At 40.3% G+C, this 25,338-nt stretch overlaps 1 protein-coding gene across 1 annotated transcript in view; it reads right to left on the minus strand.

The window, feature by feature from the left end:
* LMNB2 (lamin B2) overlaps positions 1–25,338 on the minus strand; it is a 94,917-nt gene that overhangs the window by 26,015 nt on the left and 43,564 nt on the right. The window contains exons 4-10 of the mRNA XM_053703028.1: positions 23,096–23,221; positions 22,812–22,982; positions 21,953–22,078; positions 21,200–21,420; positions 19,878–20,226; positions 10,886–10,993; positions 8,961–9,080 (exon numbers count right to left, since the gene is read on the minus strand). Of these exons, the coding sequence (XP_053559003.1) occupies positions 8,961–9,080; positions 10,886–10,993; positions 19,878–20,226; positions 21,200–21,420; positions 21,953–22,078; positions 22,812–22,982; positions 23,096–23,221 (1,221 nt within the window). The remainder of the gene's footprint in view (positions 1–8,960; positions 9,081–10,885; positions 10,994–19,877; positions 20,227–21,199; positions 21,421–21,952; positions 22,079–22,811; positions 22,983–23,095; positions 23,222–25,338) is intronic.

Below are 25,338 nucleotides of genomic sequence, written 5' to 3' on the forward strand. Positions count from 1 at the left end.
AAGAAAAGTAATCCTAATCGGATTAAAATAAAGGAAAAGGCAACCCGTAGGTTTTTCACCCAAGGAGAACACAAACACTCGCAGGACCAGCCCAACGGAACCCTGCTCATCCAAGCTCAGATTGAAAAGGATACTCAACCAGACTATAAGAAAATTACTTCATCCCCTTATATTTAATTCTGGGAGCTATTCAAAGCAGAAGACTGAGAGCTCCTACCAGTTGCTCCCCCGAAGAGCTGAAAGGGCCACCACATGACTGGGGGACCAGGGTTGACGGGACACGAACATAATCTTAAGAACACATATGGAAGCTGCAGATGTGCCAACGTCTTAAGAATTTAAATACGGAAACGTGCCGCCATATCTGGAGGGAAGAAACCACCCTCCAGGGAAGCATAAGCATAATCTGGGTCACCTGCATGTGTAGTAACAGTAAGTGGTAGGAAACTCGCCACTTGAGGGACAGAACTCCCAGAGGCGGATGCCTCAGCAGCCCCTTGATTCCTGATTCCGAGGAATTGAGCCCTCTAAAACTGCCTATAGAACATAACTGACTGTCATGTGTCGTATTCTTCGCTCCATAACTGGGATATGAATACAAAAAAATGGACCAAATAAGAACATTCTAAATGGCACCTTACACCCACAATGGCATGGGAACTCACAACCTCCTATGCACCAGCAGACTAGAATTTATTTCCGTCGCCACACAGTCAAGAATGCGGAAATGGAGAGTCAAAAACGTGACCACGCCCGGTCAAAAAGCACGCCGACCACAAAGGCTGCGTCACTTCCAAGGCCGTTATGTTCCACAAGGCCATGAGCCTAAGTAACACTACACATAAGCAGGTCGAATCACAAACATGATTAAAAAAAACCTGTTCAATAACCCCCCTCAGGAGATATTAACCCTTAATTTCAAGATATAAAAGGAGCCTCACTGACACCCTGAGTTATAGTTAGTCCCGCAAGGTGGTAGCCTCCCGGGAAAACATTTGCAATAATATACAATCGCGATGAAAGTAAAATGAAACTATCGTACCGGAATCTACGCTGTGGAACAGGAACACGGCCCTTCAAGTGTGACTGACAGTAGCTTCGCCTCTGCCATGGATTTGAGAGAAGAAAGCAGGCAGCGAAACTCGTCAACGTTTATTGCTTATGGAGCTCTTAAAAATTAGTCTTGATGGTTTCGCAGAAAGACTCTCCCTGTATCTCCGGAATCTAACTTTCATCCAAGCTCTCACTGAGAGGCTGACAGGACAACTTAAAACTCCAGTCCCATGTCGAAGAGTACTACCCTCCATAAGAGACTAAACGTAAATTTCTGACACTTCTCTGTCAACCTCCTGGGACGAAAGGCAAAGAATGACTGGGGGATGAGGGAAGTGGGAGGAGCATTTAAGCCTTTGCCGGGGGTTTCTTTGCCTCCTCCTGGTGGCCAGGTTCTGAATTTATAAAGAAAAGATTTGTTTGAATCAAAAGGTGCAGGACCAATATCATCCTGACTGGATATAGAGTCCTCCATAGCTAATAGGAATAATCTCCCAATGATTCTCAATAAAATCTTGCTTGCGGGAGACATTATGTGCCGCTTCTAAGGGAGTATAAGTAAAATGACCGCTCACACCCACCGGGAGTTTCAGAGTCAAATGAAAAGATGTATATCCCATTTTACGGTCTACCTCCACCAGAGGGTCTCAGTAATGAACCAATAAAGTTTGACCCTTTCCTTGTCCCATATCCAAACCACAGATCCAATTCTAGGCAACAAACCATAGGGGGGGGGGGTGTTCCAGGACCTACCAGTTTGAAGTCTTCAACCGGTCTGGGTCCTGCAATACAGAATAAAACTTGGCGTAACTAACACCATTTGTCTGTAAGAAGGAAGGGAGTATAGTTCAGAAAACTGGAGGCATGTGAACATCCCTATGACCACCAGTAGCAAACAGACAAGACTCTACTAAGAGGATTACATGTCTCCCATCTCCCCTGCCCGCTCTTGTAAGAAACAATCCATAAAGGACAACAACAAAAAACTTGGATCTTCAACAGAGCAGCTCTCTGCTAACCTCCATGAAACAAGGCAAATAACTACTGGAAGATAGGGGAATTGGGAGGGAATATGAAAAGCTTTGTTGGGGGCGTCTGCCTCCACCTGGTGGCCAGGTGAAGTATCTCCCATAGGTAATAAATGAATTTGTGGACTCACTGCCATTAGAAAGAATAAAGGTGCAGTTTATTAACATGAGCCAAGATAGATAGGAAAATGTCAGCATTATTCCGTATCCAGCCATTTTGAAATACCATAGTAACCCTCACCAATGAAAAGAAAGCAGTAAAAAAAGAAAATGTATGCTTACCTGATAAATCTGTTTCTTTTTAGACACGATGAGTCCTCGGATCATCTTCATTACTTATGGGATATTCACCTCCTGGTCAGCAGGAGGAGGCAAAGAGCACCACAGCAGAGCTGTTAAATAGCTCCTCCCTTCCCTCCCACTCCAGTCATTCGACCGAAGTTAGGAAGAGAAAGGAAAAGCCAAGGTGCAGAGGTGTCTGAAGTTTATAATATTTAACAACCTGTCTAAAAAAACAAATTTATCAGGTAAGCATAATTTTTTTTTTCTTTTTAAAGACACGATGAATCCACGGATCATCTTCATTACTTATGGGATACAATACCAAAGCTAGAGTACACAGGTGATAAGGGAGGAACAAGACAGGGAACCTAAACGGAAGGCACCACTGCTTGAAGAACCTTTCTACCAAAAGTGGCCTCAGCCGAGGCAAAAGTATCAAATTTATAGAATTTTGAAAGTTGCAGCCTTGCAAATCTGTTCCATCCGCCAGACGTTTTTGTAACAAAATAGATAAGGCCGAGATTTGACCCTTTAGGGAACTAGTTGATAAACCTCTCTCCAAACCCTCTTGGAGAAAGGACAAAATTCTAGGAATCCTAACTACTCCATGAGAAGCCCTTGGATTCACACCAATAAAAGGTATTTACGCCAAATTTTATGGTAAATTTTTCTAGTCACAGGCTTACAAGCCTGAATCATGGTCTCTATGACCGATTCAGAAAACCCCCGCTTGGATAAAATTAAGCATTAAATCTCCAAGCAGTCAGCTTCAGAGAAACTAGATTTCGGTGAAGGAAGGGCCCTTGAATTAGAACGTCCTTTCTCAACGGAAGTCTCCAAGGTGGCAGAGATGACATTTCTACCAGATCTGCATACCAAATACTGCAAGGCCCAGCCGGAGCAATAAGAATCACAGACTCCCTCTCCTGTTTGATTCGGACAAAGACCCGAGGAAGAAGCGCAAACGGAGGAAATAGGTATGCAAGGCTGAAGGACCAAGGAACCGCCAGAGCATCTATCAGTTCCGCCTGGGGGTCCCTGGACCTCGACCCGTATCTCTGGAGCTTGGCATTCTGTCGAGATGCCATGAAATCTAACTCTAGCCGACCCCATTTGAGAATCAGGCTGGAGAACACTTCCGGATGGAGTTCCGACTCTCACGGATGAAAAGTCTGCCTGCCCAGAAAGTCCGTCTCCCAGTTGTCCACCCCTGGGATATGGATCGCCAACAGATAGCAAGAATGGGACTCCGCCCACCGAATTATCTTGGTTACCTCGGTCATCGCTAAGGAACTCCTTGACCCTGATGATTGATGTAAGCCACTGAAGTTATGTTGTCTGATTGGAATCTGATAAACTGGGCTGAGGCTGAGGTCAGGCCAGAAGAGCACTGAATATCGCTCATAGTTAAAGGATGTTTATAGGAAGAACAGGCTCCGCCTGAGTCCACACTCCCTGAGCCTTTAGGGAACCCCCGACAACTCCCCACCCTAAAAGGCTGGCATCTGTTGTCACAATCACCCAGGATGGTCTGCCAAAGCAGGTTCCCTAGGATAGATGATCCAGAGACAACCACCAAGTGAGTCCCTCGTCTCTTGTTCCAGGGTTATTCGAGGAGACAAGTCTGCATAATCTCCATTCCACTGCCTGAGCATGTTTAACTGCAGAGGTCTGAGGTAGTACCGAGCGGGATGATGTCCATTGCCACCACTATCAGTTCGATTACTTCCATGCACTGGGCCACTGACGGCCGAGGAGTGGACTGAAGGGCTCGACAGGTATCGAGAATCTTTGATTTCCTGACTTCTGTCAGAAAAATCCTCGTAGATATAGAATCAATTAGAGTTCCCAAGAGAGTCACCGCAATGCCCCGTGGCCTAAGAACCACCAGGAGAGACCCCAGAACCTTTGTGAAAATTCTGGGGGCCGTGGCCAGACCAAAAGGAAGAGCCATGAACTGGAAGTGTAGGTCTAGAAAAGCAAACCTCAGGAACCTGTGATGATCTCTGTGGATAGAAACATGTAGATATGCATCCTTTAAATCCACTGTCGTCATAAATTGACCCTCTTGGATCAAAGGAAGAATGGTACGAATCGTTTCCATCTTGAATGACGGAACTCTGAGAAACTTGTTTAGACTCTTGAGGTCTAAGATAGGTCTGAAAGTCCCCTCCTTTTTGGGAACCAACAGATTTGAATAAAAACCCTGCCCCCGTACTGGAACGGGAAAAATCACTCCCAGGGAAGATAGGTCTCTTACACAATGTAAGAACGCTTCCTTTTTTATCTGGTCTGCAAATCTTCAAAGAAGAAACCTTCCTCTGGGAGGAAAAGTTTTGAACTCCAATTTGTATCCCTGAGACACTATTTCTACTGCCCAGGGATATTGAACGTCTCGAACCCAAGCCTGAACGAAGGAAAGTCTGCCCCCTACCAGATCCGGTCCCAGATCAGGGGCCTGCCCTTCATGCCGTTTTAGATTCAACAGCAGGCTTCTTGGATTGCTTACCCTTGTTCCAAGACTGGTTGTGTCTCCATGTGGGTTTAGATAGTTCCTGCTTAGTGGAGGAAAAGGAAGAATTTCCCTTGAAATTCCAAAAGGAACAAAAATTACTCTGTGTACTTTTTGTTTGTTTCTCTTATCCTGAGGGAGGAGATGACCCTTACCTCCCGTGATATCAGAGATCATTTCCGTCAGGCCAGGTCCAAACAAGGTCTTCCCCTTGTAAGGAATCGCTAGAAGCTTAGACTTAAAAGACACGTCCGCAGACCAAGGTTTTAACCATAAGGCTTTGCGGGCTAGGATAGAGAACTCTGAACTCTTAGCTGCCAATTTAGTAATTTGCAGAGAAGCGTACGTAATAAAAGCATTGGCTAACTTTAGAGCTTTAATCCCGACTTGGATCTCCGTCTGAGTAAGAGGGAACTTCGAAATATCTGTCCAATTTACTCGACTTCGCAGGAGCGACCACTACTGTGGAATCAATCGTCTAAAGTAACTAAACCTCCCTGAGTAGCAGACAGAGGTGTTCTAGTTTAAACCTGAAAGATACAACCTCTGAATCAGTCAAAGGCAATGAACTCTCCGAATCTGAAATTTCGCCTTCCGATAGAACCTCAATATCCTCCATCTAAGTTCCCTGGGAGGGTACATCCGAGATTGCCACTATTGCATCAGAAACCTCACTGATGCATGTTTGTCTTTCCTCTTACGTTTGCCTTGTAGCATTGGGAAAGCAGACAACGCATCAGAAATTGTGGAAGACATAAGCGCAGCTATGTCTTTTAAGGTAACTCTAGTAGGTGCTAGAGCAGAAGTACAGGGCACTGCTTGTGCGGGCATTAAAGTTTGGAACGTTTGGGGAGAAAGCTGCGGCATACCCTGAATCTTGTCATTACTCCTGAGAAACATCCGCTTTTGAAAAATTTTGCTCCTGAGTAACAGAAAGTGATTGATGGTTCCACATTTGCATCCAAACACATGGAGCAAGTAACATTTTGCACGGCTCCTATGTCCATACTAAAGCACAATAAGATGACAATGTAATGAAAAATCTTTTACCCCCCCAATTTTTTTTTATTTTTTTTTTAAAAAAAATAAAACGTTACTGTCTCTTTAAAATTTAAAAAACTTTACTACATGAGAAATATGTGCTCAAAAAAAGGTCATAAGATAATCAAATTACTTTAAATCTCCAAAAAATTTGATTACATAAACAGTTACTGTGTCTTTAAATTTTAAAAGGTAACTTTTTTACTTCAATAGGAAAAAAACGTATCCCATCAGCTAAACAAAGTAAAATTCAGACACCCTTACACCTCAGCAACTCTGCTGAGGCGCCTACCTGCCAAACGGACTCACTTCCTGGTCTTAACTTTTTTTAGAGCTGGAACGATCCGGATGTTCAGGACCACAATAGCGCTATAACCGCTTGCTTAATGAGTAGGAAACCATGCGGTTTTAGTGCCACAATGTGCAGGCGTCCATGCAATGATAGAACGGCTGAATACTGCGCAGTTAACTTAGGAAGCGCGCAAACCGATAGCGCCGCCCATCGTGAGCGTTACAGACAAACTCATTAACCGAGCAGCTTAAATGTTTTACATAAACCGTTAGGGAAAATAACCACCATAAACAAAAATTGAGCTCAACTCCCAGCCCCAGTGCCTGTACTTATGGCTGTCCAATGCCCTCCAAATAAGAGAGCTTGATGTCCCAACATAAAGAGCCCCTTGTCTGAGCCTTATATGTTATCCAGAGATAAAATTAAAGTGCCCACTTTCCTCTGAGTTTACTTTTCCCAGAATAAACAGTCAGCACTTACCTTTAATACTGTCCGACAGCAGGACAGTCCAGTAGGTTTAAGAGATCCTCTCCCTCCCATAGCCCTGTGGAAAATAAGCCTGAGTTAAGTTTGCTTAGGCCATCAGGATAAGGGCAGCCTAAATGTATAGGAGGCGCAGTGAGAGTTATGTCCCACCAGTTCCTATTGCTCTAAAGCCACCAAAAGCTCTACTGAAGAGACTGATATGGACTACGGCTATACCCTAGAACAAAGCAGCACAATCTTTCACTACTTTAAAAATAATAAACTCTTGATTGAAGAATCTTTTCTAACACCTAACTTTACCTCTTCCTAGCACTAACGTAGGCAAAGAGAATGACTGGGGTGGGAGGGAAGGGAGGAGCTATTTAACAGCTCTGCTGTGGTGCTCTTTGCCTCCTCCTGCTGACCAGGAGGTGAATATCCTATTAGCAATGAAGATGATCCGTGGACTAATTGTGTCTTTAAAAAGAAAAGTAGGAAATAAAAACAAGACAGAACTATTGGCACAAAATAGAGATATAACTTTTCTACCAAACTCGGCCTCAAGACACTCACTGAGGCATTTAATCACCTTTATAATGGGACAAAATTAATAAAACAGATTTAAGATACTATGGATTTGCCATTCATAACAAATGCAAGTAGTTATTATAACCTATATCAACAGTCTCTAAACTTGCAAAATTTCAGAAACTGACAAATCTTAAAACTAAAAATGTTCATGCCGCTGAAGCAGAGATTTCCATCTACAGAGTCTTGCAACATAATGTTATGTGAATTATTAAATTCATGATAAAATTGAGGGGCACCTTGTAGACTTGCACTGGCATATCCAATACTAGACACCTTTCCAAACAATATGGGTCACCAAACTCTTAGATTAAAAGGGACTTTAAACTAAATTGTATGAATATATATCTATATGTATATTTCGCAATAGTATACCTGCAATTAAGCACTTCACTGCAAACACTTTTTTAATAAAAGCATCTCGCATTGGGTTATTACACACAGGCTTCTAAACAATTTAATTCTATTTAAATATTAACTTCCTTTATCAGGCTCATTGTGCTATTGAAAACAGACAATTGTTTACACAGATTTGTAGTGTGGACTATATAGAGTTTAACAAATAAATGGTGTATGCATTCAAGTTATTTGGGCACCATGACAGTGAATAATGGCAGTACTCTGCAAGTACACCAGTATATTACTAACGTTTTTTTTTTCTTTTTTTCTTAAGACAGTTTAAGGATCATCGTCAATAAAAACACAAGCTAGCAACTTTATTGGATATGAATTTACAGCCTTTAAGGGGGACATCAGCAGAGACCTTAGATTTGTTGTCCAGCCTCTAAAAAGGGCCAGTTTTCACTAAATAAATTCAGCCACAGTATGTAGCTTCTGATGAAAGGATCAGATAGCAAGAGAAAAAAAAAGTTCAATAACCGATCTAAAAAAAAAGCAATAGACACCTTGCAATTACAATATTTTTTTCTTTGATTTAAAATCAATTTACTATCAGAAGAGTAAATGTAATTTGAACAGATCAGATTAACACCACCTTTGCTGCAATTGTTTTCCATGGTCAAACTCCACCCACATCTTTCCTTTTTTGGAGAAGCCAATTCAGACTTTAGTGTGGAAGTGATAGGTCTTGCCAGTCTCAACAAAAACTCCATTGTTTGGATTCAGAATAAAACGATAAGCCTGCCATGTGGGCTTTCAATTTCCAGGATTGAAAAATGCACAATATACATACTTAAAAAGGTATAGTCAAGATGAAACTTTTATGATTCAGATAGAGCATGCAACTTTCTAATTTACTCCTATTATCAAATGTTTTCTTTGTTCTCTTGGCATCTTTATTTGAATGTAAGCTTAGAAGCCGGCCCATTTTTGGCTCAGCAGCTGGGTAGGGCTTGCCGATTGGTGGCTACATTAAGACACCAATCAGAAAGTTCTACCCAGGTGCTGACAAAAATGAGCTAGCTCATACCAAGAGAATGAAGAAAATGGATAATAGGAGTAAATTAGAAAGTAGATTAAAATTGCATGCTCTATCTGAATCATAAAAAAGTTTAAATTTTGATTAGACTATTCCTTTAAACAGGAAAAGGGGACGAAATAAAGTATAATGCAATTTTTTTACTATGGACAGTTAAGCATTTTAAAATACAAAGTGTTTAACGTCCCTTTTAAAAGCTCATGATATACTGCAGAGAAAATACTTCTGTTACTAAAAATGAAATTACACATTGATGATTACCTCTTCCTCAGTGTTAACTAGATAGGTTCTAATATTGCTGCCTGTTCCCCAGGAGCTCTGGTTCTTCCAAATCAAAACAGACGGAGGGCTGTGAGCCACACCTGCATCAGCAGCATATATCTACAGGAAAGAAAATACATTTTACCAGTGTGCTATTTGAGTACTTGACTGAAACACTATCACTGACTGCAACGTTAAGAGGAACACAATGGATTTACAGCTCTCATAACACCCTAAACATCAAGGGTCAATATTTAACGTATGAGAGACTCATCTTGAAGGAAATGTTACTATTTTACCAGTATTAAACCAATATTTTTTATTTATTTTTTTGCACTGGACAAAGTCACAAGTTACTTTATTCCTCCCCTTTAAAAATGGAGAGTAAAATCAAACTTTCGTGATTTAGATAGAGCAATTTTAAACATTCCAATTTGATTCTATTATCAAAATAGCTTAGTTCTATTTGTATCCTTTGTTGAAGAGTAAATTAAGAACAAGTGAGGGGAGGTATAGGAGCGCCACCAAAGTAGGGGCTTAAGTGTGCTATAGAGAGGATACTCAGGCAAATATAGCCAGTATTAGGGTATGTAATATGGCTGAATGGAAATGTGCAAATCTTCAGTAGGACAAAGTGGAGATGAATGCATAAAGAGTTACTGTATACATATGGGTATGAATGCGTTTAGAAATACCTGTGAAAAGAAAAAACAAAAACTAAAAGTTCTAGCTGGGCTAAAAGAAAAAGTGCTCACCATATGTATGTAGAAACTCAGGCTGGTTTGTCACAAAGTCGACACATTTCGGCCTTCTAAGAGGCCTTTCTCAAGACAATATGGTGAGCACTTTCTTTTAGCCCAGCTAGAACTTTTAGATTTTGTTTTTTCTTTTTAAAAGTATTTCTAAACGCCCCTGGTCAGTTCTGGACCTGAAGCCTTTTCCAAACATCGCCAACTCCTGGATTGTTTTATATCAGACTTTCATTTGGGACTATTTTGTTCTTATTTCACTCTGGGACATTTGTTTTCTTTTTCTTGGGACGTCCCCTCTATATATCCTCATTTGGTTCATAGGACCCTGTGAGGTCCATTATGTATATCTGAGCTCAGATTAATATTTATTGTTTTTTATTAGTTTTTATGTTGGATTAAATTAGTTTTATATGAATCAGTTTTTATGCTGGATTTTATTGTTATTTATAACCATTTCATATTGTTTCTTATATATATATTATAGCGTGTTGACACTTTGCATTCATACCCATATGTATACAGTAACCCTTTATGCATTCATCTCCACTTTGTCCTACTGAAGATTTGCACTTATTTCCATTCAGCCATATTGAACATACCCTAATACTGGCTATATTTGCCTGAGTATCCTCTCTATAGCACACTTAAGCCCCTATTTTGGTGGCGCTCCTATACCTCCCCTCACTTGTTCTATATATAATAAGATCCTGTTAGGTGATAGCTATTCTATAGTGAGCTTTTGTGCCCTCATTTGGCGCTGACTACTACCTATTTTTCTTCTGAAGAGTAAATTAAGGCAGGCTCATAAGAGCTCAGGAGTGTGCACGAGTTGTTAGTACACAATGGCAGCAGTGTTTTACAACATGGTTTGTAGCAATGATATAATTTGCTGTAAACACTGCTGCCATAGTGTACTAAAGACACGTGCATGCTCCTGAGACTACCTTAATTCAGTCTTCAACAAAAGATACCAAGAGAAGAAACCAATTTTGATAATAAAAGTAAATTAGAAAGTTTTTTTTATATATATATATATATATATATATATATATATATATATATATATATATATATATATATATATATATATATATATATATATATATATATATATATATATATATATATATATATTTTATTATTATTCAAAGAGCCCTTTTCCTCTATACTTACCTTTACAGACTGGCCTGCTTTCAGTACATATTTAGGTGTGAACTTATAAACAATTTCTTCTTCTTCATCAATTTTCCTCTTTAGTCTCCAGTTGCCAAGAGATTGATCCTAAAAAGCAAATGTAAACATTTTATTCCGTGTAACCCATGATCCTCATGCTTCTTTTAATAGTTGTAAATACAAATAAAGTGTAAACATTATGCTTAATTTTAAATATCAAATTATTGCTAATCTTTCTGATTTGTATCAATAGGGAATAAACTTAAGTCAATCCTAGCGTTTGTGAAATGCTAGGATTGACCATTGAAACAAATAAAGGAGACTTGCATTCATGAAGTAGAACATACTTTCTGCTGAAAGCTCTTTTTTGTTTCAAGCATTCGCCATTCTGAGCTGCTCAGGCAGCCCTCTGCAGAACACTGTTTTGCTAAAGGTGACGTTTTCACCTCTTAGTCAATAGCCTTGCGGTATATCTGGCTTGGCGCCCTGTGGAGGTGGATTTCCGGCACGCTATTTGCTAAGGAGGTGGAAACGTCACCTCTTAGCAAAACAGGGATTAGCCGTGGGCTGCCTTAGCAGCTCAGAACAGCAAAAGCTTGAAACAAGTAAAGGAGCTTTCAGCATGAAGTATTTTATACTTCATGAATGAAAGTCTTCTTTATTTGTCCCTATGGTCAATCCTAGAATTTCACAAACACTAGGATTTACTTTCACTTTAATTAATAATGTCAAAATAGGGGCAAAGTTGTAAAACAACATCTAATCCCCATTTAAATTATATGCTTCCTCAGATTCAGTCAATTTTGAATTATTTACTCTCTTGGAATAATAGAATATACCATCTGACACCCCTGCTATAAATGGAATTCAGTAGTAAACAATCATGCACTTCCTGTTAACTTTCATGATTCAGAAAGAACAGATTTTTCCCTCCAATTTAATTCCATTATCAATTTTTTTTCATATGCACACGTTGAGGCAGCAGCTCCTACTAAACAAGAGAGTTCATAGTAAACATGATTCAATGATTGGATGGTGGCTGTCACATAATACAGGGGAGCCAGCAAATCAAAGGAAATTTTAAAATATTAGAAGAAAAAAAAAAAAAGAAAGAAAAATCTATTGCTCATTTAAAATTTATAGTATGTTCAATTGTATGGTCTTTTTATAATGCACTTTTTGATTACGCAACTTCACAGTATTTAATGGTCCTTTAATCTAAAAAATGATTTCTTTAAAAAAAAATAAAAAAAAAATGTTTTTGCTTACTTGATAAATGTATTTCTTTCTTGACACTATGAGTACACGGATCATCTAATTACTAATGAGATATATCACTCCTGCCCAGCAGGAGGCGGCAAAGAGCACCACAGCAAAGCTGTTAAATATCACCTCCCTTCCCTCCCACCCCAGTCATTCGACCGAAGTAAAGGAGAGAAAGGAAGTAACAAGGTGCAGAGGTGTCTGAAGTTTATAATATACCAACACCCTATCTAAAAAGAACAGGGCGGGCCATGGACTCATCGTGTCAAGAAATAAATACATTTATAAGGTAAGCATAAATTTTGTTTTCTTTCTAATGACACAAGTCCACGGATCATCTAATTACTAATGGGATTCAATACCCACGCTAGAATACACAGATAAGAGAGGGACAAGACAGGGAACAAACGGAAGGCACCACTGCTTTAAGAACCTCTCTCCCAAAAGCGGCCTCAGCAGAAGCAAAAGTGTCAAATTTATAGAATTTTGAAAAGGTGTGAAGAGAGGACCAAGTTGCAGCCTTGCAAATCTGTTCCATAGAAGCTTCATTTTTGAATGCCCATGAGGAAACAACAGCCTTCGTGGAATGAGCCGTAACTCTCTCTGGAGGTTTCTGTCCAGCAGTTTCATAGGCAAAACGTAGGATACTCTTCAGCCACAAAGAAAGAAGTAGCCGTAGCTTTCTGTCCCTTAAAGGGACACTAAACCCAAATTTTTTCTTTCGTGATTCAGATAGAACATGCAATTTTAAGCAACTTTCTAATGTACTCTTATCAATTTTTCTACGTTCTCTTGCTATCTTTATATGCATCTAAGTTATTTTTTTGGTGCAGCACTTGTTTATTGGTCGATTAAATCAATCCACCAATCCGCAAGAACAACCCAGGTTGTTCACCAAAAATGGGCCAGCATCTAAACTTACATTCTTGCTTTTCAAATAAAGAAACCAAGAGAATGAAGAAAATTTGATAATAGGAGTAAATTAGAAAGTTGCTTAAAATTGCATGCTCTATTTGAATCCCGAAAGAAAAAATTTGGGTTCAGTGTCCCTTTAAGTTTTCCAGAGAAATCCACAAATAAAGGCAGAAGACTTACGAAAATCCTTAGTCGCCTTTAAGTAAAATTTTAGCGCACCAACCACATCCAAATTGTGCAGAAGCCATTCCTTCTGAGGAGGAGGATTAGGACACAAGAAAGGAACAACAATCTCCTGATTAATGTTCCAGTCAGAAACTACTTTAGGTTGAAACCCCAACTTTGTACGTAAAACTACCTTATCCAAATGAAAAATAAGGGAAGGAGATTTATACTGTAATGCAGAGAGCTGACACTATACGAGCAGATGAAATAGTAACAAGAAACAAAACTTTCTAAGATAACTTAATATCTAAGGAATGCATAGGCTCAAACGGAGCCCCTTGAAGAACCTTAAAGGGTCACTGAACCCAAATTTTTTCTTTCGTGATTCAGATAGAGCATGCAAATTTAAGCAACTTTCTAATATCAAATTTTCTTCATTCTCTTGGTATGTTTATTTGAAAAGCAAGAATGTAAGTTTAGATGACGGCCCATTTTTGGTGAACAACCTGGGTTGTCCTTGCTGATTGGACAGCACCAACAAACAAGTGCTGTCCATGGTTCTGAACCAAAAAATTGCTGTCTCAGCTTAGATGCCTTCTTTTTCAAATAAAGATAGCAAGAGAATGAAGAAAAAAATTATAAAAGAAGTAAATTAGAAAGTTGTTTAAAATTGCATGCTCTATCTTTCATGAAAGAAAAAAAAATTGGGTTCAGTGTCCCTTTAAGAACTAAATTAAATGCGCTGATGAGGTATAATGAGTCTGAAAAAAGCTGTCCACATGTGATTTGCTTTGCTGCACTCTTCAATCCCTGCTAGTGATGGTTCTAATATTTGGGTTGGGGGCTAACAAAGATGGTAAAGACACAGCACGCATAATACCATTGCAGCTCAATGGGGGAGTTACAGGTGAGTCTGGGGGTGCACCTCTCAGCAACCCCATAGAACACCCACTGATCCCTGCTATGCTTAAAGGCTGCTCAGAGCAGCATTGCACTAGCATCAGGGAACCTAGTTTTTAAAGCAGATACTTGAAGCAAAGAGGTGTGGTGTGGTTTAGCTAGTTTGCGTGTCCTTTCCCAGATTCCTCTACTCCTAGAGTAATTCTGGTTTCTTATGGGGATGCACGGATGGGTTGTGCTGTGGCCTATTGAGTATTGCTACATTGTTGCAAACACTGCTGCCATAAAATGCTAGACATTTGCATGTTCCTGAGGTCCTATGAGTCTGCTTAGTGTTAGTCTTCAACAAAGGATACCAAGGAAATTATTAAAATAAGATAATCAAATTAAATTGGTAAGTTTTTTTTAATTATTTTAAGCTAAACAATAAAAGTTTATTTTGATTTTACTGTCCCTTTACAAATAACATCAGTGGAGACTCTGATTGAAGGCTGATTCATTCATATTATAAAATATTCCTCCATGGATATGTGAACATAATATACTATTGTTGCAAAGGAATTTGTATAATTGGTGAGCTGCATAAAGTAGTATTTGAATTATTACAAGTGAAAAAAAAAAAAAAAAAAAAAAAGAACTAAATTAAGACTCCAGGGAGGAGTAACTGGTTTGAACACAGGCCTGATCCTGACCAAGGTCTGACAAAACGATTGCACGTCTGGTACATCCGCCAGACGTTTATGTAACAAAATAGACAAGGTAGATATTTGACCCTTTAGCGAACTTGCCGATAATCCCTTCTCCAAACCTTCTTGGAGAAAGGACAGAATTCTAGGAATCCTAACTCTACTCCAAGAGTAGCCCTTAGATTCACACCAGTATAGATATTTACGCCATATATTGTGGTAAATCTACCTAGTCACAAGTTTAAGAGCCTGAATCATGGTCTCTATGATCGATTCTGAAAATCCCCACTTGGATAAAATTAAGCGTTCAATTTCCAGCCAGTCAGCTTCAGAGAAACTAGATTTGAATGAAGGAAGGGCCCTTGAAGTAGAAGGTCCTTCCTCAATGGAAGTCTTCAAGGTGGAAAATATGACATGTCCACCAGGTCTGCATACCAAATTATGTGAGGCCACGCCGGTGCAATCTCCTGCTTGATTTGAGCAATGACCCGATGAAGAAGAGCAAACTGAGGAAATATGTATGCAAGACTGAAGGTCCAAGGTACCGCCAGAGCGTCTATCAGTACAACCTGAGGGTCCCTTGACCTTGACCCGTACCTCAGAAGCTTGGCATTCTGCCGAAATGCCATGAGATCCAATTACGGCTGACCCCATTTGAGAATCAGGCTGGAAAACACTTCCGGATGGAGTTCCCACTCCCCCGGGTGAAAGATCTGTCTGCTCAGGAAGTCCGCCTCCCAGTTGTCCACCCCTGGGATGTGGATTGCCAATAGACAGCAATTGTGGGTCTCCACTCACTGAATTATCTTGGCTACCTCTGTCATGGCTAAGGAACTCCGCGTTCCTCCCTGATGGTTGATGTAAGCCACTGAAGTTATGTTGTCCGACTGGAACCTGATGAACCGGGCTGAGGCCAAGCCGAACCGGGCCGAGGCCAACTGAGGCCAGGCCAGAAGAGCATTAAGGATTGCTCTCAGCTCCAGAATGTTTATGGGCAGAACAGACTCCAACCGATTCCAAGTTCCCTGAGCCTTTAGAAAAGCCCCAGACTGCTCCCCATCCCAGAAGGCTTGCATCTGTTGTCACAATCACCCAAGAGGGTCTGCGAAAGCAGGTTCCCTTGGAGAGATGATCCTGAGACAACCACCAAAGAAGAGAATCCCTTGTCTCCTGCTCCAGCTGTATTTGTGGAGACAAGTCCACATAATCTTTGTTTCACTGACTGAGCATGTTTAATTGCAGAGGTCTGGGGTGGAACCTGGCAAACGGCATGATGTCCATAGCTGCTACCATCAGACCGATTACCTCCATGCACCGAGCCACTGATGGCCAAAGAGAAGACTCAAACTAGACAAGAATCTAACATTTTTGATTTCCTGGCATCTGTTAAAAAGATTTTCATTGATAGGGAATCTATTACAGTTCCCAAGGTTACCCTTGTATTTGGAACCAAGGAGCTCTTTTCCAAATTTACCTTCCATCCATGAGATCGCAGGAAAGATAACATTTCCGTGTGGGATCTTGCTTGTTGAAAGGATGGCGCCTGGACCAGGATGTCGTCCAGATAAGATTTCCACTGCAATGACCCGTAATCAGAGCACCGCTAACAGACATCCCAAAACCTTTGAGAAAATTCTGGGAGCTGTGGCAAGACCGAAATGAAGAGCCGCGAATTGGAAGTGTTTGTCAAGAAATGCAAACCTTAGAAACTTGTGATGATCCCTGTGAATGGGAACATGCAGGTACGCATCCTTTAAATCCATGGTAGTCATAAATTGAGCCTCTTGGACCAAAGGAAGAATGGAACAAATAGTTTCTATCTTGAAGGACGGTACTTTGAGGAATTTGTTTAGACTCTTGAGGTCTAAAATTGGTCTTAAGGTTCCCCTCCTTTTTGGGAACCACGAACATATTGGAATAAAAACGCCAGACCCAGTTCCTGCATCGGAACAGGAACTATCACTCCCAGGTCGGAGAGGTCCCGTACAGTGTAAGAACGCCTCTCCTTTTGTCTGGTCTACAGATAATCTTGAAAGCAGAAACCTGCCTGTGAGGAAAATTCTTGTACTCTAGTTTGTATCACTGGGACACTATGTCTACTGCTCAGGGAACCTGAACATCTCGAACCCACGCCGTGGGTGAAGGAAAGCCTGCCCCCCACAAGATCCAGTCCTGGATCGGGGGCAGTCCCTTCATGCTGATTTTGAATCCATAGTAGGTTTCTTGGATTGTTTTCCCTTGTTCCAAGACTGATTGGGTCTCCAGGAAGGTTTGGACTGCTCCTACTTGGAAGAGGAAGAATTTCCCTTAAAATTTTGAAAGGAACAAAAATTACTCTGACGTCCCTTTTGTTTGTTTCTCTTATCCTGAGGGAGGAGATGACCCTTTCCTCCCGTAATATCAGAGATTATTTCCATCAAACCAGGTCCAAACAAGGTCTTTCCATTGTACGGAATCGCTAAAAGTTTAGACTTAGATGACACATCCGCAGACCAAGGTTTTAACCATACAGCTCTGCGAGCTAGAACAGCAAAGCCTGAAATCTTTGCTCCCAGTTTAATAACCTGTAGGGAAGCATCAGTAATAAAAGGAATTAGCCAACTTTCCAGGATCTCATCAAGGGGAGTGTCTGTCCTAATAGCATCAGACAACGCATCAAACCAATATGCCGCAGCACTAGTGACGGTAGCAATGCACACTGCAGGTTGCCATTGTAAACCCTGGTGTACATACATCTTCTTGAGTAACCACTCTAAATTTTTTGTCTATAGGATCCTTAAAGGCACAACTATCCTCTATGGGGATGGTAGTCCTCTTGGCCAGAGTGGAAATTGCCCCTTCCACCTTGGGTACTGTTTGCCAAGACTTCTTGATAGAGTCCGCTATGGGAAACATCTTTAAATAAAGGGGATGGAGAAAAAGGGATACCTGGTCTCTCCCATTCCTTAGCAATGATCTCAGAAGCTCGGTCTCTTACTGGAAAAACCTCTACCGAGGAAGGTACATCAAAATATTTGATTAGCTTACTGGATCTCTTAGGATGAACTAAGACTATAGTGTCGCCGTCATCCAATGTAGCTAAGACCTTAAATAACAGACGGAGGTGTTCTAGCTTAAACCTGAAGGATACAACTTCAGTATCAGCAGGAGGAATTACACTGTCGGAATCTGAGATTTCCCTCACAGATACTACCGAAAAATATCCTCCATCTCAGGCTTCTGGGAGGGGGCATCCGAAATAGCAACAACTGCGTCAGAAACCCCTACTGAATGTTTACTTTTCCTCTTGCGCTTTCCCTGCAGCATGGGAAAAAGCAGACAACGCATCAGAAACCGCAGAGGACTCCAGGAGGAGTTAGAGAGGAAGTGCAGGGCACTGCCTGTGTGGGCGATACAATTTGGGACGTTTGAGGAGAAAGCTGCGGTATATATTGAACATTGGACTCCTGAACAGCATCCGCCTTGGAAAATGTTCTCCCTTTAAATTTAAACCGTAAATTTTTTACTTTAGTCTGCAGAATGAGAAATGTTTATAAATAATAATAAAATAACATATCTACACCTCAGCTTCTTTGCTAAGGTGCCTACCTGATCTGCTACACCAGAGCTTGTTAATCCCACTAGATAAACTATCTGGAACACAGCAACAGACAAAAAAAAAAAGCCGTTCTACGGTCCTAGAAATGCATTCTTTCAGAAAATCATGCGTTTCTAGCCAGACCCTGAAAATACTCTTCCTCCGCACTCGGAAGTGAAGTAAAAGTGGCGCACAACACAGATTGCTGCCTCACATAGCTCCGCCCATAGTGGGCAAATACAGAGCAAAAATCTCCCTGTCTGCATTTTTTTAATTAAGTTTAACCGCCGGGAGTAGTGGAACCACTAGAGCCTAAAAGTCTTCCTCAGTCCCAGTGCCTGCATAAACGGCTGTCTTAACAATCCTCTCCATTATAGGAGAGTTTAAAGGGACAGTATACACTCATTTTCAAATAACTGCATGTAATAGACACTACTATAAATAACAAGGTGCCCAGATACTGATATAAAAATCCAGTATAAAACGGTTTAAAGACTTACTTAGCAACTCTCAGTTTAGCTATGTTGAAAAGTTAGCTGGAAAGCCCATTGCAAGTGGGAAATAAGACACTCCTCCTCCCCCTTCTTTTGCATATGAAAAGACCCTTTACACAAACAGAAGCAAGCTGGAGAAGGTAGCTGACAGTATTCACATCAAACTTGGGGGCTTGGTTAGGAGTATGAAAATCAGAGCAATGTTATTTAAAAATAAGCAAAACTATAAAAAAAATTTTGAAAATCACTTTATGGGCTATATAAATAGATCATCTACAAAACATATATGCAAAGAAAAAATTAGTAGAATGTCCCTTTAAGTGTCCCTTCTTATATAAAGTGCCTTCATATTAAATCGTCCCTCTTGTCATTTATGTCTTTGAAATAAAGTGCCCACTTTTTCTGAGTGTCTTCTTTCTTCCCAGAAATAATAAAGTCAGCACTTACCTCAGAAATCTGCATGACAGCAAGGCAGCTCACCATGTTTGAGAGGTCCTCTCAACCTCACATCGCCCTGTGGAAAGAATAAAGACTGAGTAATTTTACTCAGGCTTTCAGAGTTAGGGCAGCATAAATTACATGGGAGGCACAGTGAGAATTATGTCCCACAAGTTCCCAGTGCTCTAAAGCCACCACTGCCCTACTGAAGAGACTGATGTGGACTACGGCTACACCCTAGAACAAAGCAGCACAATCTTGCATCTAAAACCTAACTTTACCACTTCCTTGCTGTAACATAGGCAAAGAGAATGACTAGGGTGGGAGGGAAGGGAGGTGATATTTAACAGCTTTGCTGTGGTGCTCTTTGCCACCTCCTGCTGGGCAGGAGTGATATATCCCATTAGTAATTAGAGGATCCGTGGACTCACCGTGTCACTAGTAAGAAAATGTTTTGCATGAAAAAGTTTACTGCTCTTTCATATACATGACAAAACATTTTAGGTACCATGTCCCTTTAGAGGAAAAATGTATTTTTGTTATCTGAATATCACCTTCTCAGAGTTATTTATAAGATGGACGAATTTCCCCTCCATGTCAATCTCCTCAATGCCGACACTGCCTGTGGCTGTAGCTTGTTGTGATAGGTGGAATCGACTACTGCTTCGGCCACTTGTGACCCCAGAGCTTAAACCTTCACTAGCAGAGACGTATGCTGACCCACTAGTAGCAGATCGCAAGCCTGCGCCACTCGAGGAACCGTAACTTGCACCCATCTCCTCTTGTTCCTCTGTTTCAACTCGTTTTCTTTTGCTTCGGGATGAGCGTACAGCAGAGGAGCTGCTGCTGGAGGTGGCTCGGGAGACAGTGACACGTGAAGTAGGGCTCGGTGAAAGTTTTAGCCTACAATGAAAAATAACTATTAGCTTAACTGACAATTATGTCCTGCAGAAAGGACAGGACACATACAGGAACTGTTAGTGCTTTAACTTTGTAGTGCTTCTTCACATTAAACTGTTCTCTTCAAACTGAGCTGTGCTCTGGCTGCACTGTTTAAGTTTTCCTTAACACAGCGCATCCAGAGCAAAGTGCTGTTTGAAGTGAGCAGTCACATATGCAGCAGTGCATTGCTTGTTGACTGGCTCTCAAATTTTTTTCAAACCCGCCCCCTAGCCTTTCCCAGTCTGCAAAGCTGTTTATTCTGAATGTAAGACGTGGCATTGCATCTTTTTTATTACTACATTTCTACGTTATACCAAGAGAAAAGGAAATGGATTTATTCAACAGACATGTTAAAAAAAAAATTAGGCAGCTAATTTGCAATGCAATTTTCAACTACTGCACTATATTATAAAACGTTAAAAATTGCTTTATTCTTCAGTTAACCAACACATTACAATTGAACTGGTGCCTTAGTGTAACTGTCCAATTTTTAAAATTTTATTTTATTTAAAAAAGACCTGCAGAAACATTTTCCCTTACAAAAATCTCATCGCAGAAAGTGAAGAAAAGTTCTGCTTCTGGGGAGCCATTTTGGTTTATCTAATTTAATGAACGTTTTAAAATGGATTACCACATATTAGTGAATTTAATGCAATACACATTATTTGTGTTTGCTGTAGCTGTAAAAATGGTGCTTATCCCATGCTCTCTAGAGAGGCTGGAAGTCACAATCTGTAAAGTAAGAAAACTTCCTGAGCCAGCTACATGCTACACAGTTGCTTAGAGCAGTGCACAAACTTATTTAAAGCTAGCCCTAACTGCCTGCAATCAAGAGAGATGAGAATTATACCAGGGATTTCAAGTAGTTTGCACAAAGAACTTTACAAATCATTAAGAGTAACATTTTTAAATGCTTTTAAAATAAACCATTGACCTCTCCTCTTCACCCTCCAGGAGCTTGCGGTAGGCATTGATCTCCATGTCCAGAGCAAGCTTGACATCAAGCAGGTCCTGGTACTCCGTTAGCTGTTGCTGCATCTGGTTCCTCATATCTGCAATCTCCCGTTCCTTTGAATCTATTATCTTCCGATACTTATCGCGGTCATTTATCAATGTCTCCTCAAGATCTCGGATACGATCTTCAGCAGCATTTGCCTTAGACACATCAATACAAATTGAAAAATAACATTAATATCAAGGTAAGATACTATCTGTTATACACAGAATATTTTGCTAAGATAGACCATATTTTCTTAAAAGTGCATGTTTATGTCATCTGAGAACTTATCATTCACAGATTTATATGGTAAACAATATATCTACTTTGGGGGGAAAAAAAAAAAGAAAAAAAAACTTTATATCTGATAAATTTAAAGAGCCTTGAAGATTTTGCAACTGCAGAAAACTCAAAATTAACACCTTTTACCATCAAGTTAATAGTTTGAAAGAGGAAAAAGGCCTTTATTTTTTTATAATTGCAAATTTAATGAGAATATGGGAAATATGGAGCTACGGAGCACTGTACTATCCCAGCAATTTAGCACTGGTGTGTTTTGACCCTTTCTTCAAACATCGGTGCAATTTTTTTGTTTGGTTTTGTGGAGAGATTAAAATTTAACTAGTCTTCATGAGTTGTGAAGTATATGCAAGTTAGTCTTCCAGTCTAATTTAGCAATATTTTAACTACCTGTTTCTGGAGGCCTAAAAGTTGGTAACTGAGAGTGTCGATCCTCATACGGGCCTCACTCAGCTCTTCTCGAGCAGTGTTTGCTGCTTTATCATTTTGGTCAGAGGAACGTCGAATGTTGTCCAGCTGCAAAAAAAAAAAAAAAAAAAAAAAAAAGAAGAATACCGTCTGATTACACAGCAAAAAACTACAGTGAAGTGGTTAAAGTTGATGGGCTATTTCAGGATGTAAAATTTCTAATGACTACATCATTGAAAACCTAAGCATTTAAAAAATTTAAAATAGCAGAAAACAACGGACAAAGAAAATATATAATTATTTAGAATAAATTCTTCTCACATGAAAAAAAAAAAAAAAAAAAAAAAGAAGAAGCAGAAGAGGGAATTGTCCTCCTCAGCTGGTGCAAATTTCTTTATCCCATCCTGTGCTTTGCTGCTTGGCCTGTGGTATGATTGGGACCCTTCTCCAGGCTTAGAGGTAATATCCAGTCATCCAACAGTTTTTCTCATGATTATTTTCTTATTTGTCTTTAATGGGCGACATAAGTCTAACCTAAAGCGTTTATTTTGCTTGTTGTGTTCAAGACGTTTGACATGTCTATGTGCATTCTTAATATTTAAAACTAATTAAAAAAAAGTATTTAATTTTTTTAAAAAGGGAATTGGATGCATGATTAAATAGTGGTAATAAATGGATCAGAATGTTTGCATATTAGCTGTATAACTCATATTTACTAAAATATTTTAGGAGAGAATATTTTAGTAAAATGTCAAAGTGATGTCCATCGGAATACTGATGCTAGGCTGTATCAGAGGTCATGAAAATGCTGCGGAAAACCTTACTTAGATCTGTTCCATACCTTTGACTGGTAAGTCTGTTCAAGCTCTTCTTTGTAAGACTTCACTTGCTCATCGTGCTGTTTCCTGAGGTCCTCCAGAGCCTGTGCTAGTTTAGACTCGTAATCATATTGGATGCCTCTGTCCACTTCTACAGAGCGATGCTCACGGTACTTCCTTGTCTCCTTGCATTCCTTTAGAGGGGGGGAGAAACACAGTTAAGTTCTACTTTTTGAATGGAAGGGGGACACATTCTTAAATCAAAATAGAGAAGGAAAAAATATATATTTTATAATTTTGAATATACCTCCTCATAGATGTTCTTTCTGAAGTCTAATTCTTCTTGTAGGCTTTGACAGCGATTTTCATAGTCTACACGCATTAAAGTTTCTCTTTCCAGTTGCTTCTTAGCAACAGCATGGCCATCTTCAGCCTAGGGAAATTAAGCAGATTTATTAGATCACTAGAATAGTCTGCTAGACATGAAGTAAAAAAAAAAGTTTTTCCTTTTTGGAAAACTTTTTTTTAATATGTTAAATCCCAATCTTCACACAAAGCAGTAAGATTTATTACCACTGAGTTGTTAATCACCACAGCTTGGAGAAAATCATTAGCTTTTGATGTGTTAAACAGAAAGGGGGCAGTCTGCAGTAGATGCTTCGATACAAGGTAATGACAGAGGTAAAAAGTATATGAATATAACCATGTTGGTTATGCAAAACTGGGGAATGGGTAATAAAAGGGATTATCTATCTTTTAAACAACATTTATGGAGTAGACTTTCCCTTTAAACAATTACTATCAATTTATATGCACCCAATAAAAACAAATTATGCTTACCTGATAATTTCCTTTTCTTCTGATGGAGAGAGTCCACAGCTGCATTCATTACTTTTGGGAAATAAGAACCTGGCCAGCAGGAGGAGGCAAAGACACCCCAGCCAAAGGCTTAAATACTCCTCTCACTCCCCTCATCCCCCAGTCATTCTGCCGAGGAACAAGGAACAGTAGAAAAAATATCAGGGTGAAAAAGGTACCAGAAGAATATAAGGATGCCCCACAAAAATTACGGGTGGGGAGCTGTGGACTCTTTCCATTAGAAGCAGCATACTTTGTTTTTCTTCTTAAATGGAAAGAGTCCACAGCTGCATTCATTACTTTTTGGAAAACAATACCCACGCTATAGAGGACACTGAATGCCAAGACAGGAGGGTACAATAGGCAGCCCATACTGAGGGCACCAGGCCTGAACCTCTACCCAATAAAAAGCCCTGCTTCGTCCGAAGCCGAAAAAATGTTAAGAGGAAAAGCCTCAATAACACTGACACGCAGTTAGTCCAGAGGCCAAACTAGAGACCGCAAACTGACTCGACTGAGCCAACAGTCCTCGAGGAGACACTGTCGCCTAACAGGCAGCCCCCCACAAATGAAGGGGACACCAGCCGAAACCCCCAAGGGGACAAGGAAAAGGAGAAACTAGGAAACCAAAAGGTTCCCTAATACAAAAAAAAAAGAACACCTCCAAGAGTGAGCGCAGCTCACGGAGACCCAAAGGGACCCAAATAGGGAAAGGAGGCCACACCTATACCAAGCGAAACCCGGGATAAGACCAGGCACAGAGACAGAACAGACGTCTCTCCAACATCCTGCAAGCACGGAATGCAACTGAAGAGGCAAAGTCCTCCCAGTGTCTGACCATAGAATACCAAGGCATTCGACCATAAAAAAGTGTGTAATACACCAAGGTGAAAAACCCCAAGTTTGAGAACAGAGTCCATAACAGGAAGACACAGAGGGTACTTGCGAGGAAGAAGAAGCAGTCAAGCAAGAAAAAGACTGCAAAAGCAACCCCCGGACAGAGGGCACACTCCAGGTCCCTAAAAAGGGGAACACAAAATCTCAAACGAGGCCCCCCAAAGGAGAGTATACCCTCAGAACCCGAAGTAAGCGTAGACCCTCTTCTGAAATTAATGGAGCAAGTTGAAAGAAAAAACAGAATTTATGCTTACCTGATAAATTACTTTCTCTTGTGGTGTATCCAGTCCACGGATTCATCCTTTACTTGTGGGATTTTCTCCTTCCCAACAGGAAGTGGCAAAGAGAGCAAACAGCAGAGCTGTACATATAGCTCCCCCTCTAGCTCCACCCCCCAGAAACCATAGGGTGCAGTGGTGACTGTAGTTTAAAAATAAAAACCACCCGTCTTAAAATGACAGGGCGGGCCGTGGACTGGATACACCACAAAAGAAAGTAATTTATCAGGTAAGCATAAATTCTGTTTCTCTTGTAAGGTGTATCCAGTCCACGGATTCATCCTTTACTTGTGGGATACCAATACCAAAGCTTTAGGACACGGATGAAGGGAGGGAACAACACAGATACCTTAAATGGAAGGCACCACTGCTTGTAAAACCTCTCTCCCAAAAATAGCCTCCGAAGAAGCAAAAGTATTGAATTTGCAAAATTTGGAAAAAGTATGCAGTGAAGACCAAGTTGCTGCCTTACAAATCTGTTCAACAGAAGCCTCATTTTTTCAAAACCCATGTGGAA

This window comes from Bombina bombina, chromosome 2 (genome assembly GCF_027579735.1).
Source record: "Bombina bombina isolate aBomBom1 chromosome 2, aBomBom1.pri, whole genome shotgun sequence".
NCBI classification, from domain to species: domain Eukaryota; kingdom Metazoa; phylum Chordata; class Amphibia; order Anura; family Bombinatoridae; genus Bombina; species Bombina bombina.